Here is a 22,452-nt window from a genome sequence, read left to right on the forward strand (position 1 = left end):
ATACCCTGAAAGGGGCTGTTTTGAATTAAGCCCTGATCTGACTTTGCTTATCAACAGTTTCTTTCTCCGGAAAAATGGAAGATAAGAAAAGAAAGATCTAAGTTATTTACTCTCCCCCCAAAATGGACATTTGCTAAATCACTACAGGAAGCTGCGAAGGGCTGCTACAAGGCCCCCGATCTTGTAACTTTATTCTTTGCCCTCGGCATCTGTCAGTGAGCCCAGTGAACTCTTCATCTAATATAGTAAAGGGCAGTGCCTGCCTGTCATCAGGTCGCCTGCAAGACATAAGCTCCATGAGAGCAGGGAGCATGTGTATTTTGTTAGCAACACTAACAATAACCACCAGCAGCCACAAACATTTACTGAGCACTTACTACCTGCCAGGCACTGTTCTAAGCATTCATATATATCACCTCATTTACTTTTTATTAACATCAGCTTTATTGACATGTCATTTTTTGAGATATACCATACAATTCATTTGATCAAATTTACAATTCCATTGCTTTTAGTATAGTTGCAGAGTCGTATAACCATCTTCAAGTTCCAGAACTTTTTCACTGCCCCAAATGGAAACTCCATACCCATGTCCCTACCATGATTCTACTTTCTGTCTCAATTTGCCTATTCTGGACACTTCATGACATCATCTCATTTAATCTTTACACAGCCCTACGAAAGAGGTACTATTACTGTCTCATTGTACAGATGAGGAAACTGAGGGCTGGTGAGATTAAGCCACTTGACCAATAGCACACAGTTAGGAAAAAGCAGGACCAAGATTTAAACTCGGGCACTGTGCGTGGCTCCGGAAAGCATCATCCTCACCACAATGCTGTACCGCCCTCCTGAAGATGTAGCTCACTGCCTGGGAGGGACTAGCATGTACTAACCACTCGCAAACACTTGCCGAATGGCCTCCGAAACAGTTATACATAAGGAGAGGAAAAGAGAGGGTGGCACAGCTGAAGATGGACATGAACTCTGGAGCCAATGACCAGAGTCTGATTTCCAGCTCTGCCATTTAGCAGCTGTGTAACTTTGGGTAACGTGCCCATTCAGTCTGTTTCCTTCGTTTTCTTATCTGTAAATTGGGTACAGCATTCACCTCATAGGGTTATTGTAAGGATTAAGTTAGATGACGTCTGTAGAAAGGACTTGGCATATAGTATATAAGCTACGTGTGTGTGTGTGTGTGTGTGTGTGTGTGTGTGTGTGTGTAGCATACAGTACATGTAATGACATGAATTATTATTCTTTTTACCACCAAGGACAAATCACAGTCACTAAAGCAAATGCTATATATATGCTCTACTACGTCATGACCTGTGATCCTACTTGGCATGTCTCTGCCATACAGAGGTGGCTGTGAGATCATTGAGAAAACCCACCCAAACTCTATCCCTGGGGTTCTTAATTTGGAGCCCATGGTCAGGCTTTGTGGAGGGGATGGGCCCATGAACTCCTTGAAATTACTGGCAAAATTCTGAGGTCATGTTTCTATGGACAGGGTCTTACAGTTTCCCAAAATGCTCTATGGTCCAAAAAAGAGTAAAAGCTTCTGCCACAAACCCAAATTCATGGTACTCTGGCTAGAAATCTGTTCATTAATGTATATCAACATTCAATTTGAAAACGAAAAACCTTAAAAAAGAAAAGAGCATGGCTGCATTCCAATAAAACTATTAAAAAAATGAAAATGAAATAAAATATTGCAACCAGCAGTTTGAAAAAAAGGTGGGGCAGCTGGGTGGCTCAGTTGGTGAACCATCTGTCTTCCGCTCAGGTCATTATCTTGAAGTCCTGGGATTGAGTCCCACGTTGGGCTCTCTGCTCAGCGGGGAGTCTGCTTCTCCCTCTTTTCTCTCCCCCACCCCTCTCTCTCTCAAATAAATAAATACAATCTTTTTCTAAATTTTAAAAAAGATTTTATTTATTTATTTGACAGAGACACAGAGAGAGAGCACGAGCAAGGGGCGGGGAGAGGGAGAAGCAGGCTCCCACCAAGCAGGGAGCCCGACGCAGGGCTCAATCCCAGGACCCTAGGATCATGAGCTGAGCGGAAAGCAGACACCTGACCGAGCCACCCGGGCACCCCTAAATAAATACAATTCTTTAAAAAAAACATTCAATTTGAAGGCTTCTTAACATAACTTCAAATCACTCCATATTTTTTACAAGTTTCTTATTTACTTAAATAATCTCTACATCCAACACAGGGCTCGAACTCATGACCCCAAGATCAAGAGTCACATGCTCTTCTGACTGAACCAGTCAGGTGCCCTTAAATTGCTCCACATTTTTGAGAAGCCCTATCTTCAACTGCTTTGAGAGTCTCCTTGGATCACCAGCAGTTTCTGGATCCCCTCTGAACACCACTGGATTCAAGTTGAACCCTCTTGGCCCATCTTTTTGCCTAGATCCCTACCACCACTAAGAACCCAGATCCAGATGCCCACCTGTCTTGCACACCACATTCCCAATGGGCCTAAACACAAAGCTGCCACCCCAAGCACTGGGCGGATAGGAAACTGGCGGCTGAGCCCAGAAGCCAAATTGGCCTTGGCCCCACAAAACTCCAAGCATATCCTGAGCAGGCTCCTCCAGTGGTGCAGAGAACAACCCTGTCAAAGGCCCCTTCCCTCCCCTTGAGAATCCCAAGTTCTCAAGGCCAGCAGTCATCTCAGAAAAGGAAAAGGAAGAATGGTTATGTGGGGAAGGGCCTGTTATTAATTGATTTCCCTCGTCAATCCCTTCTTCCGCTTTCCAACCTCATCTGGGACAATGGCTTCCCTGGCCTCAGGGACCAAATCATTTCCCACATCCTACAAAATACAAGCCAGCCCCTCCTCATGCTAAAACACCATATATGGACAGTGTAACTTAGAAAGGGGACAGCAGGTCATTATTCACTTTACACAAGCCTTCCAATCAGTTTAGTTCACAGAGCTACTCGAGAACACCGCCGTGGGAGGCTGACATGTGCAGGATAAAGCAGACCTCCGGTGTCCGGGCCCTGCCCTTGACCTCAGCCCCGCACTCACCTTGGGTCCATGGGAACTCCGGGCTATGACCTTGGCTTGTGGCTGCTGCTCCTCACCGTCCTTCTCTTTGCTGTATTTCATTTTCTTGGGCGGCAGAGATTCCGTCACCCCATCAGTCACCACTGAGTCTGGCTGCCACTTGTTCTTGCAAGCAAACACACCTACACTTTCCTGTTTCACTCGAGCCTGCCCGGCCTTATTCCGAACTTCAGCTTGGCCCCTCTGGGGAGCTGCTGGGAGGCCATCCGCCCGGAAGCAGGTGGCTAAATTGAAGACCACATCACCATCCACCTTCTCCATTTTCACCCGCCCCAGGTCCACCTGGCTTCCAAGCTGTGAAAGCTCTGTGCTGGAGCCCCTCTTGCTGCTCGGGACCACATCCAAGATGAGTTCCTTGGGGCGGTTGTCATGAGGTAGCAAAGGCAGCTCGGGCATCTTGTGCAGGTTCTGGGGGGTGGCCAGGACCAGCTCATGGGACATGTAGGTGGCCAGCACTTGGTTTTTAGGCTTCGTGTCTCCTGCCAGCTTCAGGCCACAAGCCCCCTGGGGACCTTCTATCTTAGGAGTGCTGTCGGGGCAGAGGTGGCTCTCTGATTCCTCGGGCCCCTGATTCACTTTTATGTCCCCACTGCTAGGCTGCACAGACAGTGCCAAGGTCCCTGTCTGAGGGCTGAGAGTCAGGAGGACAGGGTTGACTTGTTCTTCATAAGGCTTGGCAGCAATCCGGCAAGTTTTGTTCTTTGTGCCAGTGTCCTGCTCTGGAGCAAAGGCGCCCCCAGGCCGTGGCTGCCCCTCGGGAAGTCCATGCACAGCTTCGCTGGGGCCAAGAGACGGCACACCAGAAAACTCAGAAACAACGCTGGTGGGCCTGATGGGCACCCCCTGACTGGGGGTCAGCTGCCCGGCACTGGAAATGCCAATGGAAAGCAGAGACGCTTGGTGGTATGGTGACCAGCCAACAGGCAGGACCTGGGTGCTGGTGGGTTTCCCGTTGACTGAACACCGTGGGTAAATATTTGCTGGCCCCGTGGGCTTCCACAGAGAGACCTCCTTGGTTTGGCACCCCGGCAGCCCAGGGGCAATGCGGGCTGGGGTGTAACGTTTGACTGTGCTTGGCTGTCCCTCAGTCCCAGCCTGGCTGCCCTTCTTGCCACAGGGGGGACCGGTGCTCTTAGGCTCTCCTTGATCGATGATGGAGATGGGCTCCTGCTTGGGGAGATGGCGGGGGTCTCGGTTGATGCCCAGGTTAGGGTCTTTGTTCAGCAGCAGGGATGCAGGCACTGGGTTGGCCACTCCCACGTAGGTGCCAGGAATGGTGCTGATCAGCGCAGTTGAATTCTTCACCCAGGTGCTCGGGTCCCCATTCCTCACGATCTCGGGAAAGATGACAAAGGGCGAGGAAGTAGAGCCCAGGCATGAGGTGACATTGCTCCCAGCAGCCTGGGTTGTGCGCTGAGACCTAGACAAGACCGTGGAGAGGAGGGCCTTGCTGCTGGTGTGCACAGGGGTCAACACGGGCATGGGGGGCGTCTTGCGTTGGTTCGGCAATGGAAGCTTCTGGCGGTTGGACTTGGAGGAGAGGTCAAGGGGCATCTCACTGCACTCAGGTGGAGAGGCCATCTCCCGCTCCAGCTGTGGAGGTGACTTGAGGGGAGAGAAGGTGACGGAAGTCCCTTCTGTTTGCTGCTCGCCGCCACTTGGCATCTTGGCGGGGTGCGGTGGGGCCGAGCTCACGCTGGGGGCTGGCAACAAAGGCTGTGGGGTTGGAAGCACCTTGGCAGAAGCAGTAGAGAGGGAAGTATCTGCCAAAGGCCCGGGGACCCCATCGGGCGCAGGCTGGGTGCTGGTGCTGCCGGATGGGGACGCACAGGGAAGCCTGTTCACCTCCAAAGAGACCAGTTTGGAATCTGAAGTCAGAGGCCGGGCCACAGAAAACGCATATGGGTAAGACCGGAGCTCTGGGGAGGCCAGCACACCAGGGAGACACCTGTCCTGAAGGTAGGAAGGCAGGACAGGCAGTGTAAGAGTAGAGGAGACCCCCAAGGTGGTTGGCAGTGTGGCCACACTGAGCGGCTGCCCACAGCTCGGAGGTGGGATATATACCAGCGGCTGGCTTGGGGTCAGTACCGTCCCTGGCTGAAAGGACAGGGGCACTTTTTGCATAGCTGGTGCCTGAGCTGCAGGAAAACATACTCGACTCAAACTAAAGGAGGCTGGGATGGGTGCAGAGGTGGGAATGGCAGCTGGCGTGGCAGCCGGCATGGGCGTGGGGGCCGGAGTAAAGATCGGGGCCGGGGTGGGTGCAGGCACCGGCGTAGGAGCAAAGGCAGGGATGAGGGTGGGGGTAGAGGGTGGGCCAGAAGATGGAGTTGGGGTGGGCATCGGCACTGACGGAGGGGCAGGAGCTGCTGGAGGCGTGGACGCCGGCATGGGAGCCAAAACTGGTGTGGGGACAGGCGCGAGGACCAAGGTTGGAGCTGAAGGGGGCACAGGAGCCTGGATCAGAGCCAAGGGAGGAGCTGAAACTGGGACTGAGAGGGGGGTAGGGGCCGGAGCCGACAGGGGAACGGGACCCGAGGGGGGAGCCGAAGCTGGCACAGGCACCAAGACTGAGGCCGAAACTGAAAGGGGGTTCGAATCAGAGATGAGTGTGGGCACCGACGGTGGTGCTGGGGCCAGAGCCGGAACCGGCGCTAAGGGAGGGGAAGGGGCCGGAACCGAAGTGGCAACCTGGACGGGAACTAGCCCAGAGTGGGGCACCGGGGTGGGGACGGAGAGGGGAACCTGGAACGGATCCGGAACAGACGGGGGGACAGAAGCCGAACTGGGAGCAGGGGGGCAGATGGGGGCTGGCAGCGGACTGAAGTTAGTGGTAACCAGAGGCAGGGTTCCCTCCACAGGGACTCCAGTTCCCAGAGTTGCCAAAATGAAAGTATTCTTCTCCCCCACGCCATGCCGAGAGTCCAAAGCCTTCACCCCAGCTGCTGAGCAGTCCACCTGCTTGCTCATTTGGGTGCTGAGGGGAGCCCAGGAGCAGTCGGCCCTGCTGTCACCAGCCTCGGAGGCGCCGCTGTCAGGAGCAGGAAGCTTGAGCCCCTCTCCTGCACCGCTCAGCGGCACCAACAGGCCCTCAGCCTCCGCCACATTCCCAGCATAGTCCATTTGTGGCTGGGGGTCGTCAGCCTTGTCTTCTGACTTGTGCCCAAGTTTTTCTGCTGTACTGCCATCTGGGTCTGCCCCCCGGGCATTGCTGCCACTTCCAACTGCCGTGAGCTCCACCTGCAACGACAGAGCAGCGTGCCCGTCTTAGCTAGCTCTCTGTGCTTGGTGCAAGTGTCCCGAGGCCCAGGAGAGGTGGCTGCGGGTCCTCTTTGCAACTCGACCAACCGGGTCTCAGCAGAAGCAAAGAGCAGCTGGCCAATTTCTGTCTCACATACAGCAACTCCTGGGAAATACCCTGTTCCTTCCTGCCCCCCTTCTTGGGATGGCAGACTGGGCACATCGCCTGGGGAAGTTCAGCTCCGCCCTTTGGTGGGTGACATGTGGCTCCACATGGCCTCTTACCTTGGAAAAACTGCTGCTGACACAAAACTCCTGAGATCCAAAGCGCTGGCAGTCACCTGTCGTGGACTCCTCATCAGAAAGAGGTGCTCTTCTAGCATGGGAGACACAACCAGAGAAGGGCCATGAGGCCTAGTCTTTGGGCCACCACTACCTTTGGCAGAATACTTCCTGCCTGCCTGGGTTCCCATAAAACCACTTCCCTTGGTGGCTTGGAGGAAATCACAAGGAACTGGGGGGGACAAGTCAGAAGCCAGAGCCTCCAAGCCCAGCTTTGCAAATCCCTGCAAAGGAGCCCAATTTGACTAGACTCCCCTCCTTGGGCTGTGTATCCTGTTCTCTGGGGCTCTCACCAGGAGTGTGGAGGATGGCCCAGCACCTTTGCTTTGTCCCAAGCTTACCTGTCAAGGTGACCATCCAGGAGGTACTGGGCATTGCCAAAAGGGGAGAAGTGAATCACAGAAGATCTCAAAAGGCATGCAAACCAGTCTTCTCTTAAGTGCAATCTTATTTTAAGTCTATAATGGAAGCTGGCTGCAGGTATCATAAGGGTAATCCTTTTCTAAAACAAATAGCCACCTCCATTGTGTGTCATGTTCTAAATCTGAATCATCACCTATTCACCTGATAGGGTTGCCTAGAGCGGATACACATTTATTAGTGCATATAATGATACTGATTCGAGGCCACTGGGTCACTGGGTGCCGAGGGGCATTTCAAGGACACGGCTTCTTTCCCTCCAGGGTACCTCTTCCCCTATTCTAAAGTACCACCGAGCTCCAGCCAGCGCCTGCCCTCCTGCCTGCATCCCATGCCCTGCCAAGCTCCCCATTCTCCCCTTGTTCTCCCAGCACTGGCACACTCACTCCCATCCCAAAGGGAGGCCTTCAAGGCCACGGACCCCAAATTCAAGTTGGTATATTGCAAAGGGAAGGGCCCAAGGCCAGAGAGCTGGGTCGCAAAGGAGAAAAACCTAACTGAACCCCAACCTACTCAAAAAGTCTTCTCTAAGTTTTCTGTAAGAACCTTAGGGGGGGAAGAAAAAGACTAGGAGGGTGAAGTTGGAGAGAGGACAAACACCCACTAAAAGTTTAGTTTTTTGGATACAGCAGAAACCCCCCACTGTCTGCCCAAGGGAGGACACCGATGGGGCAAGAGCCCAGGTGAGCGACTGAGCAGAAGGTCTGGGTAGAAGAACGAAGCTGCAGCAGAAGCGCTGTGGTGCAGTTCTGAGGGGGCAAACACGGGAATGCTCTGTGTGCCTCCGGGGAAGTGGACCGCCTTGGAGTTTGTCTCTCTTCCTCGCCCGTAGCTCTACAACAGCCCGGGAAGAAGCCAGCATCTGCCCCACCAGCCACCCTAGCCTAGGACAGTCCGGGAGCCTGCAGCCAACCCCCACAAAAACGGGGAGGGTCCTGCTAACTTCCTCCCTCTCACTGGAACAGGGCACCACTGATGGACTCCAAAATTGTACCTGGGCCAAGAGAAGCAAAAAAGGCAAGGGAGATCACCGCAGGCCTCTCCCCATCGTTTCAGGGCTCCAGGAGGGACTAACAAGGGAGGGGGGGATGTAGAGATCTGTTCCCTTTACAAGGCAGCTAGGCTGGCGGAAGTGGGAGGGTTCCACTGCTGGCGATGACTGTTGGTGACAAACAGAAATGACTGTAAGGACAGGCACAGGCTGGAGAGGCAGTCAGGGGTCTCGAGGAAGGGGAGGAAGGGGAGGAAAGGGAGGAAGGGGGGCCCTGAGGGAAAGGGAAAACATACTTGGACATCGGCTCCTGGGTGACCAGAAAAGCGAGCCCTACATCCAGCCTTGGGCCAGGGAGAAGCATGTTCCTATGAGACTGGCCAGCAACGGTTTTGGGAGAAAGGCCGTGGCAAGGGCAACGAGTGGCACTACACCCCCTTCGCCAATCCCACCTGAGGGGCTGTGGGGGAGAGATGTTAGTTATTTCCATTCTTTCCTCTCCTGACCACATGGAGGGGAGCAAGCTGCCCTTGCTGGGCTCCCACCCCACATAAAATTACCTTGAACTGAACACAGAAAGCCCGCCCCAAAAGCAGCCACCTGCCTTCCAAGGCAGACCAGCAGAGCCAGCTGGCCCAGGGACTCTGGGGGCGGCAGCGGCAGTGGAAACAGCAGTCCCGGTTACTCCAGCCATGCCCGGGCCCAAGTGCCGATCCCCAAGGCTCTGGGGAAACGTCGTGTGGCCACATTTCACATTCTCTGAGGAGAGGGGTGTGCAAAGCTAAGCAAACATTAAATTGCTCCATGGAGAGAGGAGCCTGGGACAGGAATAGCTTGCAGGGGAGGGGTGCACAAAGAGAAGTGGGTCAACCAGACAAGGTTAGGAGGGTGCAGGCGGCAGGGAGGAGGGAGCAGGGGTCAAAGCAGGCTTCAGTCAGGACTGAAAATCAATCCCACCACTTCTTCCCAGCAGAGATGACCCTAGGCTGTTGCGCTTCAGGCTTTGTTGAACTTAAACCAGAAATGACGATAACCTTTCAGGGCTGTTTTCCTAATTATGAAGGGCTAGCACCACTGTCAAACCAGAGCTTTTTTAGTGCCCATTGGGCCCTGACCACACCACACACATCAGGCTCCTTATATTCCAGCCCCTGCAGACTTTCCCTTCATTCCAGCCAGGGTCTTCCCCAAACATACCGTGTGGGAAATACCAACCCTCACCTCAAACTCCTACCCATTCTTCAAGCCCCGGCTCTGACATCACTGTGTCTGGAAAGCCTTCCCTTATTCCCCCAGGAAGTCTACCATTCTTGCATCTAGCCTCCCACAGGGCCTTTACGTGCCACTCTGTAGCACTCACCATCAGTGTCCCATGACTGCTGGTTTGCTCTTACTGGATTTAGTAAATGTTGGTTGGATGAAGGAATGAATGGATAGAACAAAGGAAGCAAGCAAGCAAGAAAACAGAGAGAGTGAGCCAGAGGTGCGACTACAGTCAGCCACCTGGGGCCCGCAGAAAGCTCCTGTCCCTGTCCCTGCAACTGCATCAGTCCTCCACTGCATCTCCTGAAGCTGGGCAGTTTTCTCAAACAATTTTAAGAGTTAACCCCCATATGCAGCTTTATACCCAAAATGTGTAAGTTCTACAAGTTGTAAAGGGCTGAGGAAGATGGTTTCTAAATAAGGTGAGATCACATTTCGGAAAGCAGCTCTAGCATGGCCTAGACTGTAGAGGAAGGCGACAATAAAGGGTAGATGAGATCAGAAGTGACAATGCTTAAAAGGTCATCTTAACCACTAGGCATATTTGGTAATTTAACATCCCAAGAAAGGTCCATAAAGAGGAAAAGGCAGGTTTGGGGCTCACTTCCTGTTCTTTCTCAGCAGGGATTTAGAATGGACAGTGAACCAAGGCAGCTTGTGCACTGATCTGTCAAAGGCTCTAAGTCCAGATCTCTGCATCCAAGGCTCAACAGCCTGTACAAGTTGCTGTTGCCGTGTTGCCAGTGAATGCTTACGCAAATCAATACCACCACCCTGCCTTCCCCCAGTCCGCCTCTTGGTCATTGTCTAAGGCCATAGCTCACATGCAAAGGAAAATATCTTTCTCATGCAGATCTGAGAGGAATTCTGTCTTATTTTCCTTAGTCCTTACTTTTATATTCTAAAATCAAATTCTGTCCATCTCTAACTTGTTCCTCAGTATAGAGAACATTAAACTATTAGTCACTAATGGCTTTAAAAAAAAAATAAAAAGGTCTCTTCTCCTAACCTGAACCTCAGACAAGCACACACTTCTCCAGTTAAGAGTAGAAGAAAAAAGAAGATGCCCACAAAGACACACTTTCCTTTACCCTTCAAAATTACCAGCCTTCCCCCATGTGCGCACGCAGCCACACACACATTTCCAAGATTCACCCAAGGAAACACCGGATTTGAATCCTGGGAAAAGCTGTAACGGTCCGTGTTCTAGGGGACTGATCTGATGCATTTGGATTTAAACAGTCGATGGACTGAAACAACAGCTAAACACCAGCAAGCATGCCTTTTCTAAAAACGAGAGAGGCACTGCAACCAACACAAAGCTCTTTCTGTGGCCAAAGGTCATGGGAGTCAAATATAAAATCTGAAGGCCATTTTGGGTGTCCTTCCTACGGAGCATGATCAGTACATGGCAGAGCTTGGTGAACCAAATATTTTGGTGAACAGAACATTTAAAACACACACGGATTGGGCAGGCATCACCAACTCTCAATTCCATATGACAACTACATTAAGCAACTGGATCTTCCTGAGATACTTCATAAGGATCGCACTGCGAATCGTCATTAGCCTCGTGAGGCAGGAAAGCGCTGATCACCAGAATACCCACTAACAGTTCCCAGTATACAGCTGAATAATAAAACTGCCTTTCTTCCAGGCTTAGATCAAGGACCAAAAATATCTTATGCGTATCCTTGAGCACTGAACATGGATGCAGCAAAAAACTGCAATCGCCTGAGCTTCCCCTAACTCCACAGTCTGACAGTTCTTAATGAGTAGACAAATGTTAGTTGGCAAAAGGTCATCTGTTGGCCTCCTCACCTTCATCTGAACGGGGACAGCATGGCAGGGCAGGCCACTCACACGGCCCCAGCTCCAACCCATCCCAGGAAAATTAGAAACAACCGAAGCCTCTTCCCCAGGGTCCCTCTCAGGGCCCTGCCGCAACTGCCTCTCTAGTGAGTAGGGACCGCTCACTGGGGGCCAGCAATGGCCACCTTCCCAGCCTCCTCACCTCTCCTCGTTGATGCCACACATGCGAATCCGGTCAGAACTGGTCCAGTTGTGCACGCCACTGTAGAGCGGTGCTGTCGAGATCATGACAGCCACTCACCACCAGATAGGACCTGCTGTGGCCGCTCCCCCTGAGGAAAAAGAACTCCAAAAAATCAAAACTCCTAACAGGGACAGCTGCTTGAACCACCTTTAACAGGGAAACATTTAAATAAAGGCAATTATAGCACCCAAATGGTAACACAGTCTCTCCCACAAGCCAGCCTGCTATGGAAAATTAAGGTCCAAATGGGGATGAGGGCACCGGCTTTCCAGGAATCCATAGGTTTTGGGATGGAGACAAGGATGCTGTTAATCACCTAGAGTGATTTTTAAATTATCTTAAAGACAGATATGCTTGAGTGTTCGAGGAAATTCAATCTATTCCAGACAAACGAGATGACAGTATATTTTTCCACACACATTTAGCCTAACCAAATACAATTAGAGGGTTGTTCCCATATATGAACAATGCGTTGAAAGACTACTGGGGATCTTTTTCTCGTCAACTCTCTAATCCATGGGTACTGAAGTATTTGAGTGACGTACCAATTTAAGTTCTCCAGAGGAAGCACATGCTTTCTTTAAGAGCCCTTCAAAAATACCCTATTCTGATTTCGATTTAGGAGTTATATAGATATAACACACATATTTAAGCTGGTTTAAACTCCCTCAAAATCAGATGCAATACTCCTTGTACTCTGACCACACAACAAGCAAACAAAGAAAAAACAATGTTACACCACAAACCACACATTGCTGTCCTTGTCCCTTTCTATCAGTCTTGTCATCCCCATGGCCTACCACCCCCTTCAGCAGCTAATGTCCAGCTGTTGCTGTAGACAACCACTGCACAGCTAATTCACCTTCTAGAGAAAATGAGGCATCAAGAAGAAGACGTTTACCCAATGAGCTTGTCTTGAGACCCTTGAACTCCCGAGTTAGCTAAAAGTCTTCTTCATCGAAGCTCAACTGAACAGAACCCTCCAGTGATCAGAATCTTTTGCTGTTCTCCACTTTCCCAAGAAGTAAATCAGCACAATATAGTCATATCCTGGGTCTGTTTCGCTTATTCTTTATATAATTTTCAGAGACTGTCCATATTCAACACAAGAGCACTTACTCATCCAACAAATACTTATTGAGCTCCTACTATGTGCCAGCACTGTCCCAGGTACTGGGGATTCAACAACTACCAAAAAGACCCCAAATCCCTGCCTTCATGGAACTTATATTCTCGTGGGATGAGACAGACAACACACATGTTAAACGACTCCTGTTATAGGAGGACAGAAGATGGTATAACACAGGCAAAGGGGCATGGCGATGGTCAGGGGGGCGCAGAATGGGCTACAGTTTTGAAAGGGGGTAATCGGTATAAGCCTTGCTGAGAAGGAAACATTTAAACATCCTGAAGGAAGTGAAGGGGTGAGCCGTATATCTATCTGGGGGAAGAGCATTCCTGGCAGAGGGAACCATCTCTGCAAAGGTCCCAGGGCAGGAGGCTGCAAGCTAAGATCAAGAAAGAGCCAGAGGCCAGGTGGCTGGTGCAAGGGAGGAAGGCAGTACCAGGACAGCAGAGCCACAGCCCCCCATTCTCTTCCTGGTCCTCACCCTCCTCCCTCTCTCCGCAGCACAGCTTACTGCTGCCCGTGCCTTTCTTTGTATTTGCCCCTCTCTTGGCTTTCCTGACCCAGTGCCTGTTTGCTTCTCTAGGGCCTTCTCTCTCTCCACCCACCCCAGAACCCTAGCCCTGGTCTTGCTTGGTCTCTCCTCACCTCTGCCAGCCCCCATCTCTTCCCCCTACCTCTTTTCCTCCCTACCTCCATCTCTCTCTCTCTTTCCCTTCCCCCTTCCCTCTCAATTTCTTTCCTGTTCCTCTCTATTACTCCTCCTCACTTCCCTCTTCCCCCTATTATTCTCCCAGCTGTCTCTCTCTTCCCCTCTTCCTTGCTTCTCTTCTCCCTCTCTCCCATCTCTCCTGGTGCAGTCTGCACTCCTCCACCTTCCTCCCCTTCCCACCTTTCTTGCCCTGATCCTTTCTCCCTTTCTTTCCCCATTCTCCGTTTCCCTCTGGCTCCCTTCTTGCTTCCCTCTCCTCCTCCTCCTTCCCTTCTTCCTTCCCCTTGTGCCCCTCTCCCCTCTACTCTTTGTCCTTGCCTCAGCCTTCAGTCTCCTTTTCTTGTCTTTCTGTCTCCTTCTGTCTCTCTTGCCCTCCTTCTGTCTCTGTCTCTCTAGCTCAGTCTGGCTCTCACTGGCTCTTCCCTACCCCACCTCTCTCAGTGTGTGTGTGGGGGGGCACGTGAACCCTGCCCCTCCTTCTCTCCAGCTCCGGAGCTCCCCCAGTTGCAACTCTTCCCTCCCCGCACCAAAGGCTCCCAAATCTGTATCTCTAGCCCTGACCTCTCTCCTTAGACCCAGACCAGAATTTCCAGCTGCCAGCAACTCACTGTTAATTGGATGTCCACCGAGCCCCTCAAACTCAATGTGTCTCAAACCGAACTCATTATCTGTTCCCATAAACCTGCTCCCCACCCCCCACGCCCAGCATGTTTCCTATCTTAGTTAATGGCACCACTATCCGCCCCCCCCGAAATTTCAGCAGTGTCGTTTTCAACTCCTTCTCTCCCCCCACCATCGCTGCCCACAGCCAATCAGGAGTCAAGCCTTAATAATGCCATCTCCATCCTCTCCTTCTGCCCCTCTTGCCACCACCCTGATGCAGGCCCTCATCATCTCTCACCCAGAATATTACAATAGCCTCTTAACTGGTCCCTCTGCCTCCAATTTCTTGATTTTACAATCAGTTCATCTTCTAAAGCACCAACTCGATCACGTCACCCCCTCCCTCCTCAAAAGCTTTCAGTAGCTTTCCTGTCTTCAAAATCAAGCCCAAATTTCTTAGCACAGCATTCCAGGCCCTCCCTGACCTGGCCTCAAACCTCCTCTGGCCTCCTCTTTGGCCACATCCTGCTATCTCCCTGTGGCCTCTGCCATCCCAGCTCCTGACCCTTCCCTGAACAGATCATCCAGTTTCAGGACTTTGCTGTTTCCTCACCCTGAAATGGCTTCTCCTATGTCCCTCCTCCTCTCTGTCACCCCTCAAAGCCTGGCTTAAATGTCATCATGTCAGCTCCCCAGCCCCAGCCCCTAATTGGTTAACTCTTCCCTCTCTGGTTCTCCTCAAATGTTTCATTCCTACCTCTCCCACAGCACCAATGACCCGACCCATACTCTTCTCTGTGGTGTGGTTAGCTGGGGGTGTGGCATGTCGGTCTCCCCCACCAATCAAGCTACTTAAGGTAAGAAATACCATCTTTTCTGTCTCTGGTTCCTCTGCAATGTCTTACTGATAGTTAAGTACTCAGTAAATGAATCCTGGATGAAGAATTGAGGTGATGACCCTGAGAAATTACAAGAAACAAAATCAACCCCCCCAACATGTCCGCCAAGCTTAGTTACCATAGAAAAGAACGCTGTCCTTCACTGAAAGCACCACGCATTGCCCATAGCACACCCTTCTCAGCTGCCCCATTCCAGCATAGTTCATCTTCTCTGAGCTACTTTGCACCTTTGTAAATTGCAGGTAACTGATGGATATGCAAACTCTGTCTTGTCCCATACAGTTTGGATTGACTTCCCTCCCCATTGTGGAAAAACCAGTTTGCCTCCATTTGCAATTCAATTCCTCCACCCCATATAAATCTGTGCTTTTGGACTTTTTCTTTGAATTGGCTCTAACATCTGTCTGGTTCCCTTGTTGATTAACGAGTAAAATAAAATCTTTAACTCGTGTTCATTTTTATATCTGTACGAGACTCATGATTTTACCATTTTCTGAAAATTATCCTTAACATTCCTAAGACAGTTATGTGGGTTAACACATAATTTTAGAAAGATTTCAGCAAGGGGTAAGACAAATGGATGGACTGTCTGCTTCAAATCAGTTCATTGATTTGATTCCCTGAACATCCTGGTCAATCAAGTTTTGACTTTTTCTTAGAATATCTTGGAATATCCCAGTTCAAGAAACAACAGCTCAGGGGCACCTGGGTGGCTTAGTGGGTTAAGTGTCAGACTCTCGATCTCAGCTCAGGTCTTGATTTCACAGTCATGAGTTTGAGCCTACATTGGGCTCCACGCTAGGCATGGAGCCTACTTAAAACAAAACAAAACAAAACAATACAATACAAAACAACAGCTCAGCCTGTTGACCAATATACCAGGTACTTTTAAAAAATCTTTTCTCCCTATGAAGCATTAGAAGAGTGAAGCAATGAAAGGGGTCATACTCGCGTAAGATGAATTTTAACACAAAGTATAAGTTTTAGTGCCTATCTGAATACTTGTAGGCAGCAGATATAAGTCAGTCACCATTGCTTTTTCACTCTGGGGTTTATTTTTGTTCTATTTAGAGGGGATTAGTTGTTTGTAGGGCCTGGGACAGAAATCAGAGTTGGGGGAAATGAATCCTGGCATATGAAAACAGAACATATAAAATATCACCACCTAGATAAAAGAGTTTTTAGACCCCCCGAAAACCACAACAACAACAATAAAAAGAAAACGAAGTAAAAACCAAAATAATTACCAGACAATACCACACATTTTAGGACTACCTGGAAGCACCCCTATTTTCACGAGATCCTGAAGATAGAATATTTGCTTCACCTTGGCTTCCCACTCTTCTGTTAGAAATTTCCCAGAGTAGCCCCTCTTCCTATGTAGAGCCCACTACTGCTATTAACAGTAGCCTCTGCAGAGAAGGGGAGGAAAGAGGTAGATATCACAGATAAGAGGACACTGAGCTAAGTGGTCTACATAGGAAGGCAAGACTGGTCCTCCTGAGCCAGAGAGTAAGCAAAGGGAACTTGAAAGAGGCACCGATGGTGTCAATGTCCACACAGGATGGGAGGAGTCAAGACGGCCAATGTACACCAATGTCTCCCAAGCCAGAATCACCAAGGAGCTCATTCAAGATACAGATTCATTAAGTCCAAGCCCTGGAGATTCCGGTCTAGGAGGCCTAGCGTTTTGTTTCACCATTAGCATGTCCAATCAAATTAGCAACCACTCTTACTGTACACTCCTTCTCAGGAGAGGTGAGCAAAAAGGAAAAACCTTACAGACACACCACACTTGGTAGGTTCTGCTGGTGTGCACACTCGTGTACTGACTTCCTTCTGCTCACAGAGCCTGCACTCACGTGTGGTGTGCTTTCTCAATCTCTCCCTTGCTCTCTCCGATGGGAACTATCACATCAAAGGCTAAAGGCAAAGTTCCTAAAGGGAACTTCGAAGAAACCTGGTAATCCTGAGTGACCCAGGAAGCATGGGCACAAAGATATGGAATACCTCAAAGGATTTTCCCACATATCACAACCATGTAATTGTTAAGAAATGAACAGCTGCATGGCCCCTAGAATCAAATGCTGATCACTCTCCGGAAGGCAGTGGGACCACTGTGAGCTATCCCACTTTGGGGGGAAAAAAACTCGAAAGACACATTCAACTCAGTGAGAACAAAGGAGAGCACATGCTCCACCAGCCCAACCTGGTGATCAGCAGGGCTTTTAAAATAAAGAAATACAATGTTTCAATTCAGCAGGTACATGTACACACACTTAAGTAGAGGGACTGACCAATGTGCAAGGGGATGAATCCAGGGAGCAGACAGCAGAGAGCAGGCAGCCAGATACAATCAGCACACTACAAAACAGGGGAAACCAAAAAGAAAATGGACTAACAGGAGAGCAGTAACTTTAAAATGATGAAAATAGCAGCTAAGCTGAGGGTGAGCAGATAGAAGACAAACCATAATGAAGCAGAGATCTTTCCCCAAAAAAATCCAAAAGAAAAAGAATAGCTGCTAGAAGACAAGGGCAGGTGTGAAAGGCATAAAAGAGAAGCCCACAGAATATAAGAACCAAAAGAGAAAAAATGAAATAGGGGAACCTGAAATATTTCACCATCACGGGCCAAACTGAAACACTGTGGGGAAGCACTGAACACAGACATTTTAGAAAAGTTTAGAGAGAATATGTTATCAAAAGGGGAAGAACATCAAATTATAATCCAAGTCAGGGTTAGGGGGAGCTGGTAATAGGGGATGGGCAGCACTAAAGGCTCAAGGAGATTTTGCCGATTGGGTAGACATTTTTTGTTTTGTTTTGAAATGAAGATGCCAAAACAAGCAGATTTCACAACAACTACAAGCAAAAGTATGGTCGTCGTGCGTATGAGGAAGGGAAGGACACGAAAGGAGATAATACAGCATCTATCTGACAAAATGTCTCTACCTTGGTAAAATGTTAACCTTGAAAATGGCTGGACAGGGTGTTTATCCAGTGAACAAGTTCCCCAGAATCACGTAGCTTCCTCTGGGGCCAAAGACCCCCTATGTGCAGAACAACTGGCACTGGCAACATATGGAATACAACTAGGCCCTTTATGCGTAGCATGAAACCTGCCCATTTATTCATGGTTGGACTCTTACCATCCAGCCAATAAATTAGAAATTCAAGATTAAGAAGGTCTCAGTTAAATCTGGTAGTACTCCCCCAGGCTTCTTTTGGTTCACATTGTCTGGTGACCTGGAAGCAATTATGATTTTAAAAAATGAAAGAGCCGGAAAATATTCTTCTTGAAGCCTGGCCCTGAATCTGTCCTCAAGAGAATAGGCGTGGCCAGTAGATAGTTTAAGGAGGGTTGGGTCAGCAATGACTAATGTGTAAAGAAAACCAACTTCGGGACCTATTGCTCCAACAGAAATCCAGAGCTCTGGGTAAAGCTCCCATAAGACAGAGACATTCACATTCAAATCTCACAGAATCAAAGGAGAGGCCAGTCCATTACCCCACTTTGGGAAAAGCAGCATCTAAGGCACCCCCAAGGAGATCCAAGAGACCACTGACATTTAGATCCTGGGGCTGAAGGGAAGAGGCCAGGACTACCACCTAGTCACTGAAGTGCCTTTACAGAGAGGTCAAAACGTCTCAAAATCAGTGTTTTCAATAGGAAAGTGTATACAAACCCAACAAGGATAACTTTACCTGGCATTAGATATGGAATGCTGACCACAGACCTTATTTACCCTCCCTGTCGCTCTGCCTTCTTCCATGTATACTCAACAGGAGACTAATGCTCCTGTTTTCCCTACTTAATCATATATCCCAAACCTCACCCCCTAATGAGGGAGTTCTCCCAATGTAAATTGTCCTAATTTAATGATTTCCCATGTAAAAGTATTCTAATATTCTCCACAGGCTTTCCCTCTAATATCTACATCCACTCACCTCTTCCTATCATTAACCAAGTATCATTCCTTGAAACTCAAGAGTCCCTATATATGCCCCAATCACTTTACTTTGCCTTCCTTCATGCAAACAGATTCCTCTACCACTACATACCACCACACACACCCACCCACCCACCCACACACACACACACACACACACTCACTCAACTGGAAATAATCTGCTGGGCAACTGAAAGGAGGAAGGAGCCCTCTGCACTGTTCATCCCAGCCTTCTGCCTGACTAATCTACTGTAGCACTTTCTAGTTCCCCTGGGGTTTTTTTCTACCAAATATTTCTACTGGTTCTACCCCAAGGGATAAGTCTTATAGGAGACATTGCATCCTCTTCCCAGATACATTTTATTCTTCTACTTACCAAGAAGACTAAGTAGTTGCCTACACACGGCTCTAGTTTGGACACCTTCATAGACTCTTCGGTACCTCCATGTTTAAAAACCTGGCCTATAAACATTTATGAGACTGGATACAAAAGAATTTTAACTATCTGTTAAACACATGAGAGCTTACTCATTCAAATGAATGTAGTTACCTCCAAAGTAGACACCTTGGGAGGCTAGATGTTCATCTCAATAGAGCGGCCAGGGCTTGCGACCTCCCTGAAGCTAGCTCTTCTGTGAATATTACCACCCCAACCCTTTCCAACCCAAACCATACCCTTTCTCAATCTCCTCACTAGTATTGGATCCCCACTCATTCAGAGACAATTTGATGTTTTAAAACTGCCAAAATCCATTCAGAGCCATCTAGTCACACAGCAGCAACACCCTTGAAGAGTGATATAGTCTACTATCCACAGTCTAAACTGTGTGTGTGTGTTGGGGAGGGGGTTGGGAGAGCATTTTCAGCCCCTGCTTGCCAGCCATCTCAGGTACCTCATTATGTCCGTTTACTATGTGATCTGCAAAATGGGAATAAATGAGTTCTTACTTAAAGTTGAGAATAGGAGGCACCTGGCTGGCTCAGGTGGGAGAGTGTGCGACTCTTGGTCTCAGGGTCCTGAGTTCAAGCCCCACATTGGGCATACAGCTTACTTTAAAAAAATGAAATGAAATGAAATGAAATGAAATGAAATGAAATGAAATGAAATGAAATATAACATAATATAATATAATATAATATAATATAATATAATATAATATAATATAATATAATATAACTGAGAAGAGCACAAATACCCTTAAAAGGAACAAAGGTAATCAATTCCAACAATGAAGGTGGCAAAAAGCAAAAGTTTTAATCTCTCACTCACATTTTCATACCACCCATTCGTTTTTACCCCTGCCATAGTTTTTTCCTGTTATTACTTCCATCTCCTGCTGTAAGGAAGGAATTTTGCCCCATTTAAGGCAAACACCTAATCATAGCTTTATACCAGACCTAGGATCTAGCCATAAGATTTTATATAACTTCTAGATGTCACCGATATCTAGAAAACCTAAGCGATCACCACGAAATTAATCAGTCCTTTTCAAAATGCAAAGCCACCTCAAAATGGCACTCTAAGTTACTAGGGTCATTTTGGTTTTTTAGCACTTCTCATTTCTCCTAGATCAAAACGAAGCATTGGCTTTCCGCAGGCTTGGTCTTCAGCAGAACCATGTGAGTATTTGGTGTGTCTTTCACCCTCCAAAGTTGAATCACTGCAATCTTGAGACCTGAATCCCTTCTGGGATGCTTGTGTGTCTTCCGTGCCATGGACTGTGGTGGTGGCCCTCGGGCGTCTCCATTTCAGTACACGGGATTCGTGATAAGGATTTTTCATCTAAAGAGAATTCCTCCTCACCGAACTTTTACCTTTTTTTTTTTTTAAAGTCTCCTGGACCTCTCACACAAATATTTGGAAAGGCCATTATCAGACTATTTTTTCTACTCTCTCCAGACTATGGGCTCAACTCATTTTGTATAAATTACTCATATATATATATATATATAGCATAATGTATGTATAATACATAGTATGTACACACACACACACACAATGACTTAACAGAGTTTCAAACTCTCAGTACTGACTCATCCTCCTACCCATCTATAGGTTCCCCAAGGCTAGAAAGAATATTTTCTGCTTCTTTTAATAGCCACTCCCAATAGTGTCTAGCATGATACAAGGCATACAATATGTGCTCAGTAAATACTTGTTAAACTACTGGGAAAAACGGAAATTCTCTCTAGGTCACATGGAAAGCAAGAATCCCACGTAAAAAGCACTGGGTCTGTGGATGCCTTTTACTTCCCTTGCTCTCTCATAAACTTTCTCTTCTTTCTTTTCCTTGCTTCCACAACAAAGACAATCATAGAAATAAAATCGGGCCAGGACAAAACAACAAAGTCAACTTCCAATTATCTAAGCGTAGTTTAGCCACAGCTAATTTTTAAACCCAGCCAACTTATGGACTGCCTTCTGCCACTTACAGGAGATGTGTACGCAGGGAACAACTCATTTTAATGTCTGCCTAAGCAGAATATAAATAGGAAGGTGAATCTGCTGGGTAGGGGGGGCAGGTAGAGAATAACAATCCAACTCCAAGCCAAAACGAAATTATTAATTTGTTAACTTATCTACTGTTTTAAATTGGCCTGCTATCACTCTCTCCCTATATTGGCATAGCTGCTTGTTGGCATCAAAGTCCACTCTGGCTGCAAAAAGGATCTCTATTTTATAGCCCATATTTTTTTTTGGTGTTCAGAAGTTTGTTTTGGTGATACCTGAGCTATTCAAAACATGTTTTCTCCCATCCAATCGCTGATGAACATCCTTGTCATAGAGCCATACAAGACCCAGGCTCTATCTACCAGCCTTTGTGGAACTTCCAGATGTCAGAGACATCTGGAAAGCCCAACCAGTCGTAATTAAATACAGCAGCCCTTTTCAGAAAGCAATGGTTTTTTAAAATGTCACCCTAGTAAACTACACTTGGGTCATTTTTTAAGCATGGCCCAAAATGTCCCCTGAAGTTTCAACTGGATATACAGGCTTCAGTTCCTGCCCTAAAATACTGAGCAGAGTTACAGCACAGCTGTTGAAGAAGCTGCCAGTTCCACCTCAAAGGTGGATGCAATAATGGAGTGATGAGCCAAGCCATTTCTTCCTACCACATTGTAAATGCTAATTATGTACTAATACAACAGGAATATGGAGAAAGAGCACAGAGAATCAAGATACATGGGGAGTGCTCAGGAGCCATTGATAGTTCTAATTCTGCCTCCATGTTTACCGTAAAGTAATATAAAAGGTCACAGGACTCAATGGAATCAGAAAAACTAGATTATAATATAATAAAAGATGTCATTTATTGGGCTCCTGCTATGGACCTGGTCTGCCATGTAGATATCATCTTGTGCAATCCTCATAGTCCTGTGAGACTGGGATCTTCATCTCCATTTTATAGATGAGAAAACAGAGGTTCAAGAGAGTTGAGTGATTTGCTTCCTGTCACGCAGCTAGGAAGTAGAAGAGCAAGGACTCTAACTTAAGGCAGTATGTCTCCAAAGCCCTCCAGGTAATTCTGAGACATGCTAAAGTTTGAGAACCACTGCAAGATACTAACCTGTACAAGGAGCGACCAAGTTAAACTGAGTAAAGCCTCGTCATCACAAGACACCTAATCACCTCATGGATCCAGGTAGAGAGTACACTGACTCATCCTGGGGATCACAGTCATGTACAATACACTTCTCTATAGAACTTGGAAAAATGAAAGTCGGCTTGTTTTCCTTGTCCCCGGACACCAACATTATAAC

At 48.1% G+C, this 22,452-nt stretch overlaps 1 protein-coding gene across 7 annotated transcripts in view; it reads right to left on the bottom strand.

Moving 5' to 3' along the window:
• The window catches only part of BCORL1 (BCL6 corepressor like 1), a 62,273-nt gene that overhangs the window by 32,015 nt on the left and 7,806 nt on the right, over positions 1 to 22,452 (bottom strand). For all 7 annotated transcript variants that reach the window (XM_087860207.1, XM_087860208.1, XM_087860205.1 and 4 more), the window contains 3 exons: positions 11,357 to 11,486; positions 6,612 to 6,702; positions 3,048 to 6,326 (listed from right to left, as the gene is read on the bottom strand). In XM_087860207.1, coding sequence (XP_087716333.1) covers positions 3,048 to 6,326; positions 6,612 to 6,702; positions 11,357 to 11,442 — 3,456 coding nt within the window. In that variant the 5' untranslated portion in view covers positions 11,443 to 11,486. The remainder of the gene's footprint in view (positions 1 to 3,047; positions 6,327 to 6,611; positions 6,703 to 11,356; positions 11,487 to 22,452) is intronic.

This window comes from Ursus americanus, chromosome X (assembly GCF_024610735.1).
Source record: "Ursus americanus isolate L20-20 chromosome X, mUrsAme1.1.p, whole genome shotgun sequence".
Taxonomy (NCBI): Eukaryota; Metazoa; Chordata; class Mammalia; order Carnivora; family Ursidae; genus Ursus; species Ursus americanus.